Source organism: Pristiophorus japonicus, chromosome 2 (genome assembly GCF_044704955.1).
Source record: "Pristiophorus japonicus isolate sPriJap1 chromosome 2, sPriJap1.hap1, whole genome shotgun sequence".
Classification (NCBI taxonomy): Eukaryota; Metazoa; Chordata; class Chondrichthyes; family Pristiophoridae; genus Pristiophorus; species Pristiophorus japonicus.
The window spans coordinates 75576183-75596066 of NC_091978.1; the positions used below are offsets into that span (position 1 = coordinate 75576183).

At 42.8% G+C, this 19884-nt stretch overlaps 1 protein-coding gene across 1 annotated transcript in view; it reads left to right on the forward strand.

Moving 5' to 3' along the window:
- LOC139230593 (AT-rich interactive domain-containing protein 3A-like) overlaps positions 1-19884 on the forward strand; it is a 584081-nt gene that overhangs the window by 354350 nt on the left and 209847 nt on the right. Inside the window, exon 3 of the mRNA XM_070862418.1 lies at positions 13956-14028. Within this exon, the coding sequence (XP_070718519.1) occupies positions 13956-14028 (73 nt within the window). The remainder of the gene's footprint in view (positions 1-13955; positions 14029-19884) is intronic.

Genomic DNA, 19884 nt, shown 5'->3' on the forward strand with positions numbered 1-19884 from the left:
CCGAGTAAATCTCCTGGCACTCACGCATCCTCCGCAGGTCAGCGGGATCCTCTATCGCGAGGAGCACGTCATCGGCGTAAGCCGAGAGGACGACCTCCACGCCTCCTTGTGCATGAATCCCCAAAAGTTAGTTTGCAGGTGCAGCAGGTAATCAGGAAGGCGAATGGAATGTTGGCCTTCATTGCGAGAGGGATGGAGTACAAAAGCAGGGAGGTCCTTCTGCAACTGTATAGGGTATTAGTGAGGCCGCACCTGGAGTACTGCGTGCAGTTTTGGTCACCTTACTTAAGGAAGGATATACTAGCTTTGGAGGGGGTACAGAGACGATTCACTAGGCTGATTCCGGAGATGAGGGGGTTACCTTATGATGATAGATTGAGTAGACTGGGTCTTTACTCATTGGAGTTCAGAAGGATGAGGGGTGATCTTATAGAAACATTTAAAATAATGAAAGGGATAGACAAGATAGAGGCAGAGAGGTTGTTTCCACTGGTCGGGGAGACTAGAACTAGAGGGCACAGCCTCAAAATACGGGGGAGCCAATTTAAAACCGAGTTGAGAAGGAATTTCTTCTCCCAGAGTGTTGTGAATCTGTGGAATTCTCTGCCCAAGGAAGCAGTTGAGGCTAGCTCATTGAATGTATTCAAGTCACAGATAGATAGATTTTTAACCAATAATGGAATTAAGGGTTACGGGGAGAGGGCGGGTAAGTGGCGCTGAGTACACGGCCAGATCAGCCATGATCTTGTTGAATGGCGGAGCAGGCTCGAGGGGTTAGATGGCCTACTCCTGTTCCTAATTCTTATGTTCTTATGTTCATGCCTTGGGAGGGGCGGGATATCTAACGCCTCCTCTGCGGAGCAAGGCAAGAACCCTCTCCTTAAAGGGGAGAGGCAGCCAATCACAGGGGGTTGGGGAGGTGGGGAGCACTGATGATCTGTGAGGGAGTGGGAAGATTTTTGTAGGCCAAGAGAAGCATTCAGGCTACTTCTGGCCCCAACTGAAATCACGTTAAAAAAGCTTTTGGCAGACTTTTTTGGAGCAGTCTGCTTCAGTATTTAAGATCCGCTATTATGCCTGCACCACGCTCAGTTCCACAACTGTTTCAAAACCCCTATTTAAATATATTAATGAGGTTCCCGTGAGTTTTGGGCAGGAGCCCTGGCTGCCTAAAATATGGCCTGCTTGAAAATGTCATCAGGCAGGCCTTGGATGGCAAGTGAGCAATAGACTTGCCTTTTCGTCTTGCTACCACCCCATACTCGCTGAAAAACAAGAGTGGTAGTGAGACAAAAGTCTCCCATCATACTTTATCTTACATAGGATATATATACGGCACAGAAACAGACCATTTGGCCCAACCAGTCCATACTGGGTATCTTAGAAGGTAGAACAGTTTAATTTAGACTTTTTTTTGTTGCTATTTTCCCATTCTCATTTTCTCCTATCTCCTAAAGGCACTGACTCTATCAGCCAGCTGGTGTTTCACACAAGTGGCCATTTTCCATGTGTAAACCTAGATAGTAAGTTTTACCTTTATCGGTTTGACTGTGGGAAGACAATAAAACCAAGTTCAATTCTGATACTCTCTCAAAATCTATACACACATACTTTCCAGCTAGGGTCACTAAGGATCAATCTTGCAACCTTACTGACTGCGTAGCTCAATACCACATAGGACAGTACATTCACCAACTGAGCTATCAGGGGAGCTAATTCTCTTTAAATCATTCAGGACCAAGAGAACAATTCCAACGTAACTTAATAAAGAGGCAATTCTTTTTTCCCTTTTTGAGGTGACTCATTGAATAGTGAGGATAAAGAAATATCATGTAACTCTGGAAATGACAAGAGATATGAGAATATGTTTGCTATTTTCTGCTCAAAACATGCGCAGAGCTTGAAAGCTCTGAAGACCATTCAGCTTTGACAGGGTCAAATATATTGGACACAGTTCTTAAGGAGGTCGGTGTCCAATTAATTCCTGACTAGATAGTTTACCAATATTTGACAGATACAAACTGATATTTGAAAAATGCGGGAAACAAATTACACACCGGAGAAGATTTCCTCTGTGCGATATGTGTAACAAAATTGTAAACTTTTGCTAACTGTAATCAAAATTTGCAATAACTGTTTGGGTAACAACAGACAATAACAACAACAGCAACAACTTGCGTTTAGATAGCACCTTAACATAGTAAAATGTTCCAAGGTGCTTCACAGGAGCATGAACAAAATTTGACACCAAGCCACAAAAGGAGATATTAGGACAGGGTGACCAAAAGCTTGATCAAAGAGGTAGGTTTTAAGGAGCGTCATAAAGGAGGAAAGAGAGGTAGTGAGGTGGAGAGGTTTAGGACACAAAGCAGTGGATGCTATTTTTCTTTATTATTAATGAAATACAAGGGCAGATTTTCAGTTTGCTGGCTCTGGTGATTGGCTGCCCATTATAGAAACTGTCCCATTTTCATTATCATTGACTTCATTGGAAATGAAAATCAGGCAGTACCTACAACCGGCAACCGATTGGCAATGCCACATTTACGCCAGGGCGGCAACTTGAAAATCAATCCCACATACTTTTTCTGACCAAGTACGTCAGCTAATTATTTCTTGAGTATAATTGCTGCCTCTCGACTGTTGATGGCACACATGAAAAATGGACACTTGGTCCAGGTAACTGAAGTACCCAGGGCATGTGGAACCAGTTAACACCTTCAAGAGAGAAGGAAGGAAGGAAAGACAAGAAGATTGGTCGGAAAAAAGGAAAACAAAACAAATAGAAATGCAACAATCTTAAAAGTTTTATCAAATGCTTGTTAAGCGATTCACTGAATATACTGTGAAAAATCTATGAAGTAGTCCTGTAAGACTAGCACTAACTGGCATATTGAGCATTTGATTTATTACTCACTAGAGTTGATATAAAAATGTTAAAATGGCATTAAAATAAAATAATATACAATAATTTGAGTTAAGCTAATCTTTTTAAATAATAAAAACTGTGAGGTTTGGCTTGTTGGTAGCACTCTCTCATCTGAGTCAGAAGGACACATTCAAGGCTCACTTTAGAGATTTGAGCACTAATCTAGGCTGACACTTCAGTGCAGTACTGAGAGAGTGCTTTGCTGTCAGAGGTGTTGTCTTTTGGACATGTTAAGCCGAGGCCCAGCTGCCCTCTCAGATTGATGTAAAAGATTGCAGAAGAGAAAGTGAATTCTCCTGGTGTCTTGGCCAATATTTATCCCTCAACCAACATCACTGAAACAGATTATCTGGTTATATATCTCATTGTTGTTTGTGCGCAAATTGTTTGCCACGTTTCCCTATGTTACAATAGTGACTACACTTCAAAAAGTACTTCATTGGCCATGAAGCACTTTGGGACATCATCCTGAGGCCATGAAAGTTGCTATATAAATGCAAGTTCTTTCTTGCTTCTAATTCGTAAAATTTAATTTAGACAGTTGTAAGCCGCAGTATTTATGCAAGCGTTAAGCCTCGGTAGTTTTATCATAGCTTTTCTCTGTGGATTATCTTACAGCTTTAACTGAGAGGATTTGGCAAGGTGCCATCGCTGTCAGCAGGGAGGGTCAGAGGTCAAGGCATGCAGTAAAGTAAGCTGTGACATATAAATTGGTGCTTGACGGTACGACCGTGTAAAGTGACTCCTTGACTGTCTTAATGTTAGTTAGTAGGCATTTCTGGGTTTAACAAGACAGGAACTAGAAAACAGCCTCATGTGGCTTTAACAGTTTTCTTAAACTGGGCAGCTTAATGCTAGATCTGTACCAGCAACTTTACACATGGTCTTATTATGAGTCACTGAACACTGGGGAGGTCCCACCAAATTGGAAACAAATTCATTTGGTACCATTATTCAAAAATGATGATGAGTCAATTCCAGGAAGCTTATTAGATTTACATCAAAAATTGGTAAAATAATGGATTAGGTTGGATCAAATGTGAGAATTACCTCAGTAAGTTGTAGCTAACATAAGGAAAAGGTCCTATCTAAACAACCTCCCTTTTGAGTAGATAATGTGTCAAGTGGACTGTGGTAAGCTATGTGATATGGTAGCCTAGATTTCATAATCAGTGATATTGAAACATCAGCATTAATCTATGATAAATGGGTTAAGGCTGATGTTAAAACAGTGTCATTCGGAAAACCTAGACTTCATAAAGCTTTTGACATCATTCCTCAGGAACTTTATAAATAGTGGAAGTGGCAAGGTAAAACCTGAAAATGGATAAAATAGCTTGAAAAAGGGACTATATCAGGGGCATGATGTTGGGGGATGGTGGAGTAGAATCATAGAATAGTTACAGCACGGAGGAAGGCTATTTGGCCCGTCGAGCCCGTGCCGGCTCTCTGCAAGAGCACCTCAGCTAGTCCCATGCCCCCACCCTTTCCCTGTAGCCCTGCAATTTTTTTTCTTTCAGGTACTTTTCCAACTCCCTTTTGAAAGCAGTAATTGAGTCTGCCTCCACCACCATTTTAGGCAGTGCATTCCAGACCCTAACCACTCGCTGTGTAAAAAGAGTATTTTGCCTTTGGTTCTTTGCCCAATCACCTTAGATCTGTGTCCTCTGGTTCTTGACACTTCTGCCAATGGGAACAGTTTCTCTCTATCTACTCTGTCCAGACCCCTCATGATTTTGAACACCTCTATCAAATCTCCTCTCAACCTTCTCTGCTCGACGGAGAACAACCCCAGCTTCTCCAGTCTATCTACGTAACTGAAGTCCCTCATGCCTGGAATCATTCGTGTAAATCTTTTCTGCGCCCTCTCCAGGCCTTCACAGCCTTTCTAAAGTGCGATGCCCAGAATTGGACACAATACTCCAGTTGAGGCCGAACCAGTATTTTATACAGGGGTTCATTATAGTTTCCACACTTTTGTACTCTTATACCTTTATTCATGAAGCCCAGGATCCCGTAAGCTTTTTTAACCGCTTTCTCAATCTGCTCTGCCACTTCCAACGATTTGTACACATATACTCCTAGGTCTCTGTTTATGCATCCTCTTTAGGATTGTACCCTTTAGTTTATATTGTCTTTCCTCATTCTTTCCACCAAAATGTATCATTTCGCACTTTTCTGCATTAAATTTCATCTGCCACGTGTCCGCCCATTCCACCAGCCTGTCTATGTCCTCTTGAAGTCTATCGCTCTCCTCCTCACTGTTCACTATACTTCCAAGTTTTGTGTCATCTGCAAATTTTGAAATTATGCCCTGTACACCCAAGTCCCAGTCATTAATATACATCAAGAGAAGCAGTGGTCCGAGTACCGATCCCTGGGAAACACCACTGTATACCTTCCTCCAGTCCAAAAAACAACCGTTCACCACTACTCTGTTTCCTGTCACTTAGCCAATTTCTTATCAATTCTGCCACTGTCCTTTTTATTCAACGGGCTTCAACATTGTTGGCAAGCCTATTATGTGGCACTTTATCAAATGCCTTTTGGAAATCCATGTACAATATGTCGACCGCATTGCCCTCATCAACCCTCTCTGTTACCTCATCAAAAAACTCGATCCAGTTGGTTAAACACGATCTGTCTTTAACTTATCCACGTTGGCGTTCCTTAATTAACCCACATTTGTCCAAGTGACTGTTCATTTTGTCCCTGATTATTGTCTTTAAAAGCTTCCCCACTACTGAGGTTAAACTGACTGGCCTGTAGTTGCTGGGTTTATCTTTACATCCTTTTTTGAACAAGGGTGTAATATTTGCAATTCCCCAGTCCTCTGACACCACCCCTGTTTCTAAGGAGGATGGGAAGATTATCGGAAGATCCGGTCCAGGTAACTTATCTACTTTTAATACAACCAGCCTTTCTAATACCTCATCTTTATCAATTCTTATCCCCTCCAGTATCTCCTCTACCTCCTCCTTTACTATGTCTATGGCAACATCTTCTTCCTTGGTGAAGACAGATACAAAGGACTCATTTAGTACCTCGGTCATACTCTCTGCCTCCGTGCGTAGCTCTCTATTTTGGTCCTGAATCGGCCCCACTCCTCTTACTACCCTTTTACTATTTATATGCCTACGGAAGACTTTTGGATTACCTTATATTTTAGCTGCCATTCTATTCTTGTACCCTCTCTTTGCCCCTCTTCTTTTCTTTTTCACTTATCTTCTGAACTTTCTATATTTAGCCTGATCCTCAGATGTCTGTCATACCAACTCTTTTTCTGCTTCATCTTACTCTCTATCTCTTGTCATCCAGGGAGCTCCTAATGGGAATGTACCTCGACTGTACTCAAACTATTTCCTCTTTAAAGGCAGCCCATTATTCCATTACAGTTTTGCCTGCCAATCTTTGATTCCAATTTATCTGGGCCAAATCCATTCTCATTCCACTGAAATTTGTCTTCCTCCAATTATGTATTTTTACTCTAGATTGCTCCCTGTCCTTTTCCATAGCTAATCTAAACCTTATGTTACTATGATCACTGTTCCCTACCCCTACTGACACTTGCTCCACTTGACCTATCTTATTCACCAGAACCAGATCCAGCAATGCTTCCTTCCTCGTTGGGCCAGAAACATACTGATCAAGAAAGTTCTCCTGAATACACTTCAGAAATTCATCCCTCTCTCCGCCCTTTACACTATTATTATCCCAGTCTATATTAGGATAGATGAAGTCCTCATTAACACTACTATAGCACATCCCTGCAGTTTTTCTGCAAATTTACTCCTCCATTATTTTCCCACTATTGGTGGCCTATAGAATACACCTAGTAGTGTAATCGCACCTCTATTATTTTTTAACTCTAACCAAATAGATTCTGTCCTTGATCCCTCCAGGACATCCTCTCTCTCCAACACTGTAACATTCTCCTTAACCAATACTGCAACACCAGCTCCTATCTTTCCTTCCCTATCTTTCCTGAACACCTTATATCGAGGAATATTTAATACCCAATCCTGCTCTTTTTTGAGCCTGGTCTCCATTAGTCCCACAAAATCCTATTCCCATGTGGTTATTTGTGCCTGCAGCTCACCAACCTTGTTTACTATGCTTCGTGTGTTCACATACATACACTGTAAGCCTATCCTAGACCATCCTGTGTTTTCTCTTAGTCTGACCCCACCTAATAACTTACTATGCTTGCTTTAGTGCTATCTGTCTCTCCCCCAATCCTTTGTGCCTTTTGTTTCTCCTTTCTAATGCTACATCCTGGTGCTCATCACCCTGGCAACTTAGTTTAAACCCTCCCCAACAGCACGAGAAAACCACCCCGCGAGGATATTGGTACCGGTTCTGTTGAGTTGCAACCCGTCTGGCCTGTACAAGTCCCACCTTCTCCAGAACCGGCCCCAATACCCCAGGAATCTGAAGCCCTCCCTCCTGCACCATCTCTCCAGCCACACATTCATCTGCCCGATCCTCCTATTTCTATACTCACTCACACATGGCAACGGGAGTAATCCAGAGATCATTACCTTTGAGGTCCTGCTTTTTAATCACCTTCCTAGCTCCCTAAAATCTGCCTGCAGGGCCTCATCCCTTTTTCTACCTATGTCATTGGTACCAATATGGACCACAGCCTCTGGCTGTTCACCCTACTCCCTCAGAATATTTAGTGGAATCCATAATGTTTCTAATTGGTAATCTAGACTCAGAAACTCAATGCAAAGTGGTTACGTTCATAGATGATACCAGACTAGAAGAGAGATTGAGTTAGGTGAAGCAGCCAAGGACCTACAGAAAGAGTTAGCTAAAATATTTAAAAGAATATAATAGTGGGAAATGAAATTTAATACAGATATAAATGTAGGTACTACATATTGGAAAAAAAATATGGGGTGGCATTCTTTATGAACAGTGTTGAAATAGCTGAAGGTGAGATTGAAATATGTGTGTTAGAAACCTTGGCATTTACCTTGTCTAAGCAATAATTAACATAGAAAAGAAAATGCTGAACTATATTGCCAATTAGCACCATGACTACAATGGAAATAAAAATCGGGAGAGGTATGAAACGGGCTGCCGATTTGCTATCACCCATTTAACACTCGCACACAAAGTCAAAATTACCCCCAATGGGGCATCATGTTCACATTTTCTGCTTCTAACTCTGCTTCTTAATTCTATGCCTTAGTTTACAAGCAACATATTGACAAATTTGTTCAAACCATTGGACAATAGAAAATATCATGTGCCTCCCTGCAGGAGGGTTTAGTTTTCTTTGGTGGAGCTTTCTTAGTTATATTTGTATAAAATTCCTTTGTGCATTAGTTTAACACCGTCGTTAACCCATTTAAAAATCAACAAGTTAATGACAGTGTGTAAATATGCGAAAAAAATGCGTATATTCGTCGAGCAGTGTGGCAGTCGAGAAAATTGTACCCCTGGAGAGGCAAAATTGGAGCGGCAGTTGTCCCCAGGGTTCAGGCACATGCTAATGTTGCTGCATAAATGGAAGTTCTTTCTTTAGTAGCAAGAAGGTCAAAACGATGACCACACACATACACTCACACGTACCTAACAAACAGCAACTAATGTTTCACAGGTAATGCACCAAAAGTTGTCACATTTACACTAGCACAGAATGCTGCAACCCTACACAGCTGTTTAAGTACTGACAGTTTTTCAACACTGTTCATAAAAGAGACAGAAGACCTCCAACTGGTTGTAAACCGGTTGTAACTGCCTCCATTTGGACTAAGGCAAACGCTGTCATATGCAAAAAGCTGCTCTTTATTCATTTGAACGTTTAATTATAGCGAAAATGACCTCCTGACATTAGGTTTGATTATGTTCTCCTCCTCCTCCTCCTCCTTTTAATATATTTTCTCTGTTCCAGTGTTTTTAATTATTAACAGCGGGAGTTCTGACAGTTTTTTGCCGTACACAACATCAGGAACCCGTTGAGGACCCATGAGAACCAAAGGATTAAAAAATATGTTTTCGAGAGAATGCTGGTTTTAAAATATCCCTAAATGATTAAGGAATGATTTGAGGTTGGAACTAATGTTGCCGCTATTGCTTCTGTTGCAAAATTTAAGATGTTAAAATGCATACAGTGAATAACCTGGCATAAGGGAACATATCATAGACTGGAGAAGCTGGGGTTGTTCTCCTTAGAGCAGAGAAGGTTGAGAGGAGATTTGATATAAACTATTCCCATTAGCAGAAGGATCGAGAACCAGAAGACACAAATTTAAGGTGATTGGCAGAAGAACCAAAGAGGAAAAACTTGTTTACACAGCACATGGTTAGGGTCTGGAATGCACTGCCTGAAAGGGTGGTGGAGGCAGATTCAATCATGGCTTTCAAAAGGAAATTGTATAAGCACCTGAAGGAAAAAAAAATTGCAGGGCTCCAGGAAAGGGCGGGCGAATGGGACTAACTGAAGTGCTCTTGCAGAAAGCCGGCACCGGCTCGACGGGCTGAATGGCCTCCTTCTGTGCTGTAACCATTTTATGATTCTAATAACACCAACCTTCTTGTCACAGGACAGGACAACATGCTACATTTTCTTGACAACCTTTCTGTTAACAAGTCAGTGGGTGTATAGATGTGCATTAAAGAATTTATGAACTGAAACAGCAATATTCAAATGTGAAAGGATAGCTCCAAATGTGTAGCTTTGAAACAAATTTGAAATCTGAGCTGACCCCAAGAGTGCTTGTAAATAATCAAGACCTGAAAAATTCATTCTTTTCTCTCCATCTGTGGTTGAGAAAATGTTGGAGTCCATTATTAAAGAAGCAGTAGCAGGGCATTTGGAAAAGCAAAGTTTGGTCAGGCAGCGTCACCATGGATTTATGAAAGGGAAGTCATGTTTGTGACAAATTTGCTGGAGTTCTTTGAGGATGTAACGAACAGGGTGGATGTGGTGTATTTGGACTTGCAGAAAGCATTTGACAAGGTGCCACATAAAAGGTTACTGCACAAGATAAAAGTTCACGGGGTTGGGGTAATATATTAGCATGGATAGAGGATTGGCTAACTAACAGAGAACAGAGGGTCGGGATAAATGGTTCATTCTCTGGTTGGCAACCAGTAACTAGTGGGGTGCTGCCGGGATCAGTGCTGGGACCTCAACTATTTACAATCTATATTAATGACTTGGAAGAAGGGATTGAGTGTAACGTAGCCAAGTTTGCTGACGATACAAAGATGGGAGGAAAAGCAATGTGTGAGGAGGACACACAAAATCTGCAAAAGGACATTGACAGGCTAAGTGAGTGGGCAAAAATTTGGCAGATGAAGTATAATTGGAATTCAGAAGAATGAGAGGTGATCTTATCGAAACACATAAGATTATGAGGGGGCTTGACAAGGTGGATGCAAAGAAGATGTTTCCACTGATGGGGGAGACTAGAACTAGAGGACATGATCTTAGAATAAGGGCCGTCCATTTAAAACAGAGATGAGGAGAAATTTCTTCTGTCTGAGGGTTGTAAATCTGTGGAATTCGCTGCCTCAGAGAGCTGTGGAAGCTGGGACATTGAATAACTTTAAAACAGAAATAGACAGTTTCTTGAATGATAAGGGGATAAAGGGTTATGGGGAGCGGGCGGGGAAGTAGAGCTGAGTCCATGATCAGATCAGCCATGATCTTATTGAATGACGAAGCAGGCTTGAGGGGCCGTATGGCCTACTCCTGTTCCTATTTCTTATGTTCTTATTTTCTATAACTGAAGTGGATCCAAAGTATTCCGATGAAAGAAAATAGCTTGATTTTGTATCACGCCTACCAAAGCACTTTGCAGCCAAGGAAGTACATTTTTTAAAATGTAGTCACCGTTGTTATCTAGATAAATACAGCGGCCAATTTGCGCCCAGCAAAGGCTCCAGAAACAGCAAGGAGATAAGGTGCAGAAGATAGGGGCGGTTTTCATGTGTGTGCGGGAAATTGGCGGGCGGCGTGTGGCCAGTGGCTGCCTGGAGCTGTAAGCGTGCAGCCCGTTCGATTTTCCTGGTCATCCCTCATTGAAATGACTTTGGTGCAGTACACTCCGCATAGACAGCTCACCAAATCGGAGGTGGGTACTCAGGTTTTGCGGCCGCATGTAAAGGGCCTGCAGCAGTAGCTTAAAGCGGATGTGTATTTAGTGTCGAGAACATGTAGCAGCAACGCTGTGGGGCAGCAAGCAACATCCATTCAGAACCTATAGCCACGGCTACATAAGATCCATTCAGGTGGAAGTGACAGGTGACTGCCAGAAAAAGGACTCCGAAAGTTCCATCCAATTTTACTCAACAGCAGCTGAGGTCTCTTTAATTATTGCTGGGAATGGCTGCCTCCTAAAGTGTACTGGCCGTGGTTGGTGGGCAGGGGCAGGAACTGCGGTACTCAGACCTGCAACGATAAAAAGAGCATCAGTGGTGTCGTATGACCGATCCGCTTATTTGCATGTATGCATGAGGCTCCTGACTGTTTCAGTTGGCAGTTCTGGCTGCCAGGATACAGATCTGCCAAAAAATGGAACTGATGACAATGAAGCAGTCAGTTGCCGCGACTAAGAACATAAGAAATAATAGCGGGAGTAGGCTATTTGGCTCCTTGAGCCTGCTCCGCCATTCAATAAGATCATGACTAACTGCCGCTTGGTTTTGTTTCTGCTTCCATGCTGCTTTTGAGTGCAAACTGGATGGTAGCAAGAGTGAAAATCACCCCCAGTCTCTTTTTATTGGTGTTGGTTGAGGGATAACTGTTGGCTGGGAGAACTGCCCTATTTCAAATAACACCCAAGGATCTTTTCTATCCACCTGTGAGAACTCGCCAGGGCCTAGTTTTAACATCTCATTTGAATGACAGTACCTCTGACAGGCCAGCACTTCCTTAGCATTGATTGGAGGTAATTTTAACTTTGACCGATGGTGTAAAATGGTTAATATCGAATCAGCTGCCCATCATACACCACACCCGATTTTCCTTTTACATTGAAGTCAGTGGAAGGGAACTTCGGGTGAGGAATATAATGGGCGTCCAATTCACTATCATCCATTTTACATCATCGGCCAAAATGAACATTATCCCCATTATGTGCTGAACTCTCTGAAGCGGGGCTTGAACCCCATGACCTTCGTGAACCAGTTGCAGGAGCGCTTGCACTGAGCCAAGGCTGACACACAAGGTCTAATAAAAAACAATTTATATTGTACAAAGCCACATCAGATACATAGCATTATTACATGAGGTCAGTCATTGCTCAACTGACACGGGCTGGGATTTGGTGTTGCAGTTATGCTGCGGGCTTCCCACATCCTTCCATCCATTCCAGGATTTTCTGCCAGAATAGACATGGAGAAGTAGAATGCATCTGTTATAATATGGGCAGGCATAATCAAATTAGACACATGTGTTCCTGGTATCCAGGTCATTATAGTGGCAGTGGGGGGTGGGTGGGAGTGGGGGAGGATAGTGGACTTGATTTTTAAATTTGGAATCAGACAGTTATGCTACTGTGCAGCTTCCGGTAGCTTTCAGTTCGTTGGCAGGAGTCACTCTGTAAATTTAAAGGGTTGCCCTAGACAGTGTAATTGATTGTAGTGTAATTGATTGCATAGGATAAGGTGGTATATTTTACACAGTTTAAAACATTGGGCTCAAACGCAAAGGTTTCTGGTCAAGGTATCTGCTGCCATGTGTCTGCGGGCAGGGTGTCCATGGTGTCCGCGGCCATGTGCCTGCGGCCATTGTGTCCACGGCCATGTGCCTGCGACCATGGTGTCCATGTGTCTGCGGCCATGTTTCTGTGGGCTCGGGTGTCTGTGGCAGGTTGTCTATGGCAGGGTGTCTGTGCCATGTTGCAGTCATTTCCCTCCTCTGGTGGGCTTCCTGACGAAGGGAGAAATCTCACCTGGGGCCACCCGAAAATATGTCAATTATCCTGACCTCAGAAATGGTCTGGGGTCGGGTGAGGGTGGAGCATTAGCATGGGCATAAGTCCCACCCTCCTGAAGTTGTGTCGGTATTTAGGAGTCCGGGTCTGAAATGGACATAAGCTCTGCTCATTTCATGTGGCCACATTTGCTGAATTGGCTATCGCTAGGCCTGTTTTATGCTGTGGCCATGAACATAACAAAGTTGAATTTAGGTCTCAGTGTTCCTACATTTTGAGATACAGAAGTAATAGGTGCAATAGACTTCTGTTTTATTAGTAAGATATTGCTGTTCAATTTACACGTAAGACATTTCCACAAGTGCTTCGAAAATGCTGTTTGTCCCTAAGTACAAAATTGCTCCATCACAAACTACTGAAGCACTGGCACTGGCACTTACACATCTCATTGACTGAAGAATGATACTGGCAATGGCCATTCAGGTTGCCAACTCCGGTTGGACATATTCTTGGATGTCATCACATGACGTCCTACCTCCAACCGTCCTGCCCCCCACATTGGTCGCCCAACATGTCCGTACTCATGGTGCACCGAATTCCCATGCTAATTGGAAAGCGAATAGACTCTTCATTTCCCAATCGGATGATTCTCGACAGTCAATCAACCAGCCTTTTTTTCCCCATGTCCAATATTTTTATAACTAGTAAATAAAAGGTATCAAAGATTTTTTTCAGCGAACAATCTCTTATTGCCCCTATGATTTTTCTTCTCACAGCTGTGTTCTGGAGATTAGTCTTTAATTCCTGGAGACTATGGGGCAATCGTTGAAGGGTTCACAACACTAATGGCTACTGACAAGGCCGCAGCTTGCAGTTGGGAGCATCCCCACTTCTCTGGCTGAAGGAAACTCAATGGAGTTTAGAAATCTGCAGGATCAAAACAATTTGTGACACTGGGGACCTCCTATCCCTGCCCCCCTCCCAATCAATGTTCCTCTGTAGGTCACAGACAGTCTAACTGTCGAGAACTTAAACCCCATCTGTAACAAGTATAACTATGATGGACCTTTTCCTTTGGGTTTAAGATGTGATGTGAACTGAAGTTCATTTTCATTTTTTTTGTCTTTCAGCTGTACGAACTGGATGATGATCCGAAGAGAAAGGAATTTCTGGATGATCTGTTCAGTTTTATGCAAAAAAGGGGTGAGTCCAGCTATAAGGAAGCTGTGTTTCTGTCTCACTCTGTGACTCTATGCTTGGATTGCCTGGAGTCGTATCAATGCCTGCTCTCTTAGACACAGCTAAATCTGAAAAGGATGCTTTAGTGTCCCGGGGTGGGTGCTGACGCTGTATTGTACTATTACTCCCACTCTACTTCTTTCTCAGCGAGGAGCTCATTTTCCTCCCCAGCCCCCATGCTCACCTTTGCCCGTCATATTCCTGTGTCTCTGATTTCCTGCAGTCAGGCTCATTTTAGTATTTCTGGTGGCCCCTTGTTGGGATTCACGCCTGTGTCAGGAAGTCTGCTTCAGGGGAGGGAGGGAACTTGGGGCCAATTGAAGAAAATATGTTTTTTTGCAAAGATTGGGACAGCGGCAGTGTAATTGATCTTTTAAAATTTAAATCTCCCTCCACAGGCTAAATTCAAACTAAAATAATGAAACGGGGTTAATACATCAAAGACTTGCCGCTTTGTTTTCGCAATATGTTGACTTGTTTGTTGATTAAAGATAAGATTTCAGTCACAGTTATTGAGGAACTCTGTGCATCATTGCAATGTGAAATTTTAGCATTTAGATATTAAAAGTACAAAAATTGTCAACAGCAGATTAGCGGCAAGGTGAGAGCTTCATTGAAGTGTGGTGTGTGGGTGTATGTGGTTGCGTTTGATGATCTCACACACCTGAGGGAAAGAAAAATAATTTTGAATGTCAAAATTTGATTTACTGTGAGAAGCATCCATTTGTAATAAGGAGAGGGTGATGAGCTTAGTTGTTTTGTATATAAGAAAATCTTTGAACATAATTTCCATTGATGGCTTCAGCAAATAGATTTTAGTTTCTCTGGTAAGATTTTTTCTTCCTTTTTTTCTTGCTCCTCATCTCCTGAAAGGAATGTCTCTTTGCTGAGGTAACATTTTCAGGGCACTGGTTGTCTGCTGGTTCCATTCAAGTAGCTATTTTTCATACGTGAGCCTATTTAGTGAGTGTCCGCAAGCTATTTGACAACATAGGCATTATAGTTGAGCCTGATGCCATCCTCAGCTGCCATTCACATATCTAAATATTTAAGTATCTAGCAGGGATCGGCAGTTAGTGAAATAAAAACAGAAAATGCTGGAAAACACTCAGCAGGTCAGGCAGCAGCCATCTTCATAGGCAGTCCCTCGAAATGAGGATGACTGGCTTCCACGCCAAAAAGGGATGAGTGCTGTACCTTGAAGTGGTACACTGCCACGATATCCAGGGGCCGCCGCTTGCCGCTCCTTTTATGGCCCTGACCTGCCGCTGATGGTCTCTCGCAGGTCAGGGCCGCCACGCAGTACATATTGATCAGGAGCAGAAATCCTAGTTGATATTTCCATTCCCAGCCTAGGACTATTGAGACAGTTGTTGCACCTCAACTGCTACCTTAGCTAAGATGGGAGAACAGTAAAAATGTACAGCACAGTAGGAGGCAATGCGGTGCATCATGTTGTTTGTAAGAGCAATTTTCGAGATCTCTCACTTTTTTCCGCCCGTTCCGTGCACCACGGAAGCAATGTACCATTTGAAACCCCCAGTCATGAATGCAAAAAAGGCCATCTATTCCCCATACTATTGATCTGCCACTACTGCATTCTCCTGTTCTTGTAGTCTATCTGTCTTTTATTTTTTCTCCACGGTGCCACAATGCTGCTAAGAACCAGCCTCCTCTGAGTCGCTCCCACATTCCAATTCACACTTGTTCAACACAATGGGCCCAAGTTTCCCCAGGAGTTGCTCCTTTTTTTTTGGAGCAACTTGATTTTTCTGGACTATCTTTTTAGTTGCAATTCTGGCCTTTTAATTTGCGCCATTGTTAGTGACTTATGTTTTTTTTTAGTTCAATTTTTTTTTCAAAAGGGGGCATTCCTAGTCACTTACCCCTGTTTTAGGTGTTTGGCCAGCAAATAGTTGCTCCAAACTAACTTAGGCCAGCGTATGTTGCCACTTCTGTCCGCACAGAAAAACGTTACCTAGAGTTAAGGAATCAGCACAAGTAACACATTTAAAGAACCACCAAGCACCAAACAGAGCACAAAAACTAATACGCAATTAATTAACAAATAAAACAGAAGAAACCCTGCACCTGAAGCATCAAGACCAAAGTAATCAGCAATCAATAAATAAAAAATAAAAAAATAGAAGGAATCCTGCACCTTAAGCACCAAAATCAATCAGTAAATAACAAATAAAAAATAGAAGTCCTACCTTAGGGAATGCAGCGGGCCGCCGATGAGGGAGCCCATTCGGCCAGGGCTAGGGACGATGTGCTTCAAGCCCCTCCCACACAGCCTGCAGCGCGTACTCACAGATTCGACCTGCCAGGAGCTACTGCACATGTGCACAAACTCTAGCGCATGTGCAGAGGTCCCGGCACTGCTTTCAGCGCTGGGACCTGGCTCCGCCCCCAATCCATTGGGCCACACTGCGCCACGACCGAAGAGAGGTTGGGGAGCAGCCAGAATACCAACGTGTTTTTTCGGCGCGCTTGGAGGCGGACAAAAACGGCGCACCTTGGGTGAGGGTGCCAGAAAAACAGGTTAGGGAAACTTGAGCCCATTGTATCTGTTGTACAGTTCCAGCAATTCAGTGGTGTCCTGTAAATCCTGTCTCCCTGCAGATGATCACTCACTTCTCATTTTCAACTATCCCTATGCCCTGACCTGTTGATGTACTGCCTCTTCAATAACCACGTTTTGGAGAGTCGGATCCAGAAATCCCTTAACCTCTGATGCTGTGGAAGTTGGCCAATTGCTGTTCATGCGCAGAGATTCTCTCCTCCAGAGCCTGAATTTTGAAACACGTAGTGCAAACGTGCTTCCCCTAAATACACTGAGAAGTGATGGTCCACATAATGCACTCCACATCACATCACGAGGGCTCCTTGCTCTGCCACTTTTCTGCGCCTAAGTTAAAATGTAATAAAAATAAAATGCTGGAAATATTGAGCAGGTCAGGCAGCATCTGCGGAGAGAGAAACAGAGTTAACATTTCTGGTCGAAGACCCTTTGCCAGATGTAATGTAATGTTAGTATGAACTCCCATTAGCACTGAACTGTCACAAGAATCAAACTCTGTCTAATTGCTTCACACAAGTATTGTTTATACAGAAAAGAAAGTCTCCTCTCCAACTGCACCTCAAGACTGAACTCTACAAACCTTCATAGTCCACTGGCCTCTCACAGCATGGAATTTAAGCTTAAGATCAAGTAACTCAACATAGATTTAGAATTGAACTTAACACCTTCCTGATCCGCATGCCTTAGATGCTCATCATCTTAAACAATGGAGTTGTCAGGAGTGTAGTGTTAATATTTCAATTATTTTTATTATTTTCCCTTTCAAAGTTGCACAACCTCTACAGATAGTCAAGTAAAACTGCTTCAGTGCTCTGCATCTCTGTTAAATATGTCTTATTCCTGTTCATTTATTGTCCACAATTTAACAGTTACTTAGAAGGTATTGTCACTCATTCTTGTGGAAGTAATTTTGTTTCATCACAGACTTACTTGAACGCAAAAATCTAGGTTGACACTCCAGTGCAGTGCTGCACTGTCAGAGGTGCCATCTTTTGGATAAGACGTTAAACCGAGGTCCCGTCTGCTCTCTCAGGTGGACGCAAAAGATCCTATGGCATTATTTTGAAGCTCAGCAGGAGAGCTATCCCTGGTATTCTGGCCAATATTTATCCCTCAATGAACATCTAAAATCAGATTATCTGGTCATTAGCACATTGTGAGAGCTTGCTGTGCGCAAATTGGCTTCCATGTTTCCCACATTACAACAGTGACTACACTTCAAAACATACTTAATTGGCTGCTTTGGGACGTCGGGTGGTCATGAAAGGCGCTATATAAATGCAAGTCTTTCTTTTTGCTCTCTTTTCAGACTTGCTGCATCATTTCCCAATTTAATTATTCTTCTCCGAGGACCTCAGAATGGTCTAAAACCCTCTTACAAATCTTCAAGATTTTAAAATCCAAACTCAATGCCATATAATCAATACTTCTGACATACCTCATTGCTTTTCAAATAGTCTTTAAAAAAAAAGGCTCAATGTGGCTTGGTTATAAATTTGGTTTGGTGCTTACCACATACACCGCCCAACCCCCTCTCCTCCCATTGTTTTTCCTTTTCTGACCCTTTTGTAAAATCTAGGCTCTGGATCAATGAGCACTAGCAATTCCTTGGTGCCTGGCTCACATGGCCTTCTTCACACGTGCATACTGCAGGCCATTCAACTGTGGAAGATATTGCAACTAAGCCACATCCTGTTCCCGTACAGCATCCACACATTGCAGTGGAGGCAGATCAGACTGGGTTCCTACTGCATCAGATACATTTAAATGTATCTGACAACTGTGTGATAAAAAAAAGTTTTTGATGCTTGAAGGAGAGACACACCAGAAGCGTGGGATAATGCATCTACAGCACTTCACAGAGCTTAAACCTACCTGAAACAAGAAGCATGAGTAAATAAACAAATTTCTTCTGTGACATGCAATAAAAACAGCACAGATGATGATGGAGACGGCCATTGTGTTTTGGAACAACATCATTAAAGAGCTACAAATTTGATTGCGTTTTCCATTTCCTGAGTCTAAAAGTTTTTTTTTACTATTTCACGTGAGGTTTTAATAGTAAAGCACTACAGACCCTGCCTTTTAAGTTGTGCTCCATGTTTGTCTAATCTTTTCTGTTCAAATAGTGCTGGAGGGCAGGCTCAGAGCAGAGAGGAAGGCGACATCCTGGAATTATGTTCCACTGGCAAGGTGCAATTAATTTTCAGTTTTATGGTGCTCCGGACAGATTTGCTCGTTTTCCCACAGAATGACCATCTGTTACGTCTGACTGCTTCACACTATAACGGAAATTTAGACTTAACCGAGTGAAAGCTGCAGCTCTTGCCAAGAAGACTGACTTATGAATAGGAGCTGTCAGAATATTAAAAGATGAAAATCCATTAAAATATCGCCTTCACTAATGAATTGTAACACAACATTTCATTTATTTTTTTTCCTTTTGTGTTTGATGAACTATAATTCATGCTGCTCTTCAGTCTCCTTTCCCCACCTGATGGGACAGGCAACCAGGTTATATCCAATTGCAGTGCGACAGGTTAGGATCGTACAAGTTCCGGGAAGGGTCACTCAATACTGCCGTTTTTAAGCCTGCAGCTGGCTGAATGGATCTAACAGTGCTGCTGTTTTTATTAACTCCCTTATCCGGAACCCTCGGGACTTGGCCTGTTCTGGATAAGGGATTTTTCTGGACGAGGTGTGGTGACGTTAAATTGGATGATACAGGTACTGAGCAAGGTGATAGCGGGGCTGGCTGGCTTGGGGCTGGGAGTGCGGCAGAGATAATGGAAGGCAGGGGAGGTTGATCGCGGGGTCAGGCCAGCGATTGCGGGTGTCGGCAGCGAGGAAGGACTTCAATTTGTTCATGTCAGAGTTCTGTGCATGTGCCACCCGGTGGCCGGGAATGGCTCTGGACAAGGGATGGTTCCGGATAAGGGAGTTCTGGATAAGGGAGGTTCAACCTGTACTACATTTAGATTAAAAAGTCGTGATTGAGACTTTACTATTCTGGCCACATACCTTCACTGTTGGTGGAAGAAGATCCCTATAGGTCAGCACTGTGAAAATTACATTGCCGACCTATATGGGCTGACTGAGGACTCAACCGACTGTGGCCAAAAATAAAATGGCAGCTCTGAAAGCATATGGTGCTGGCAGCAACCGTTGGCATTAAGTCAGGAAATAAGACCTTCACTTAACATGGTTTTTCCTATCTCTGGAGTCATGTACGTCAC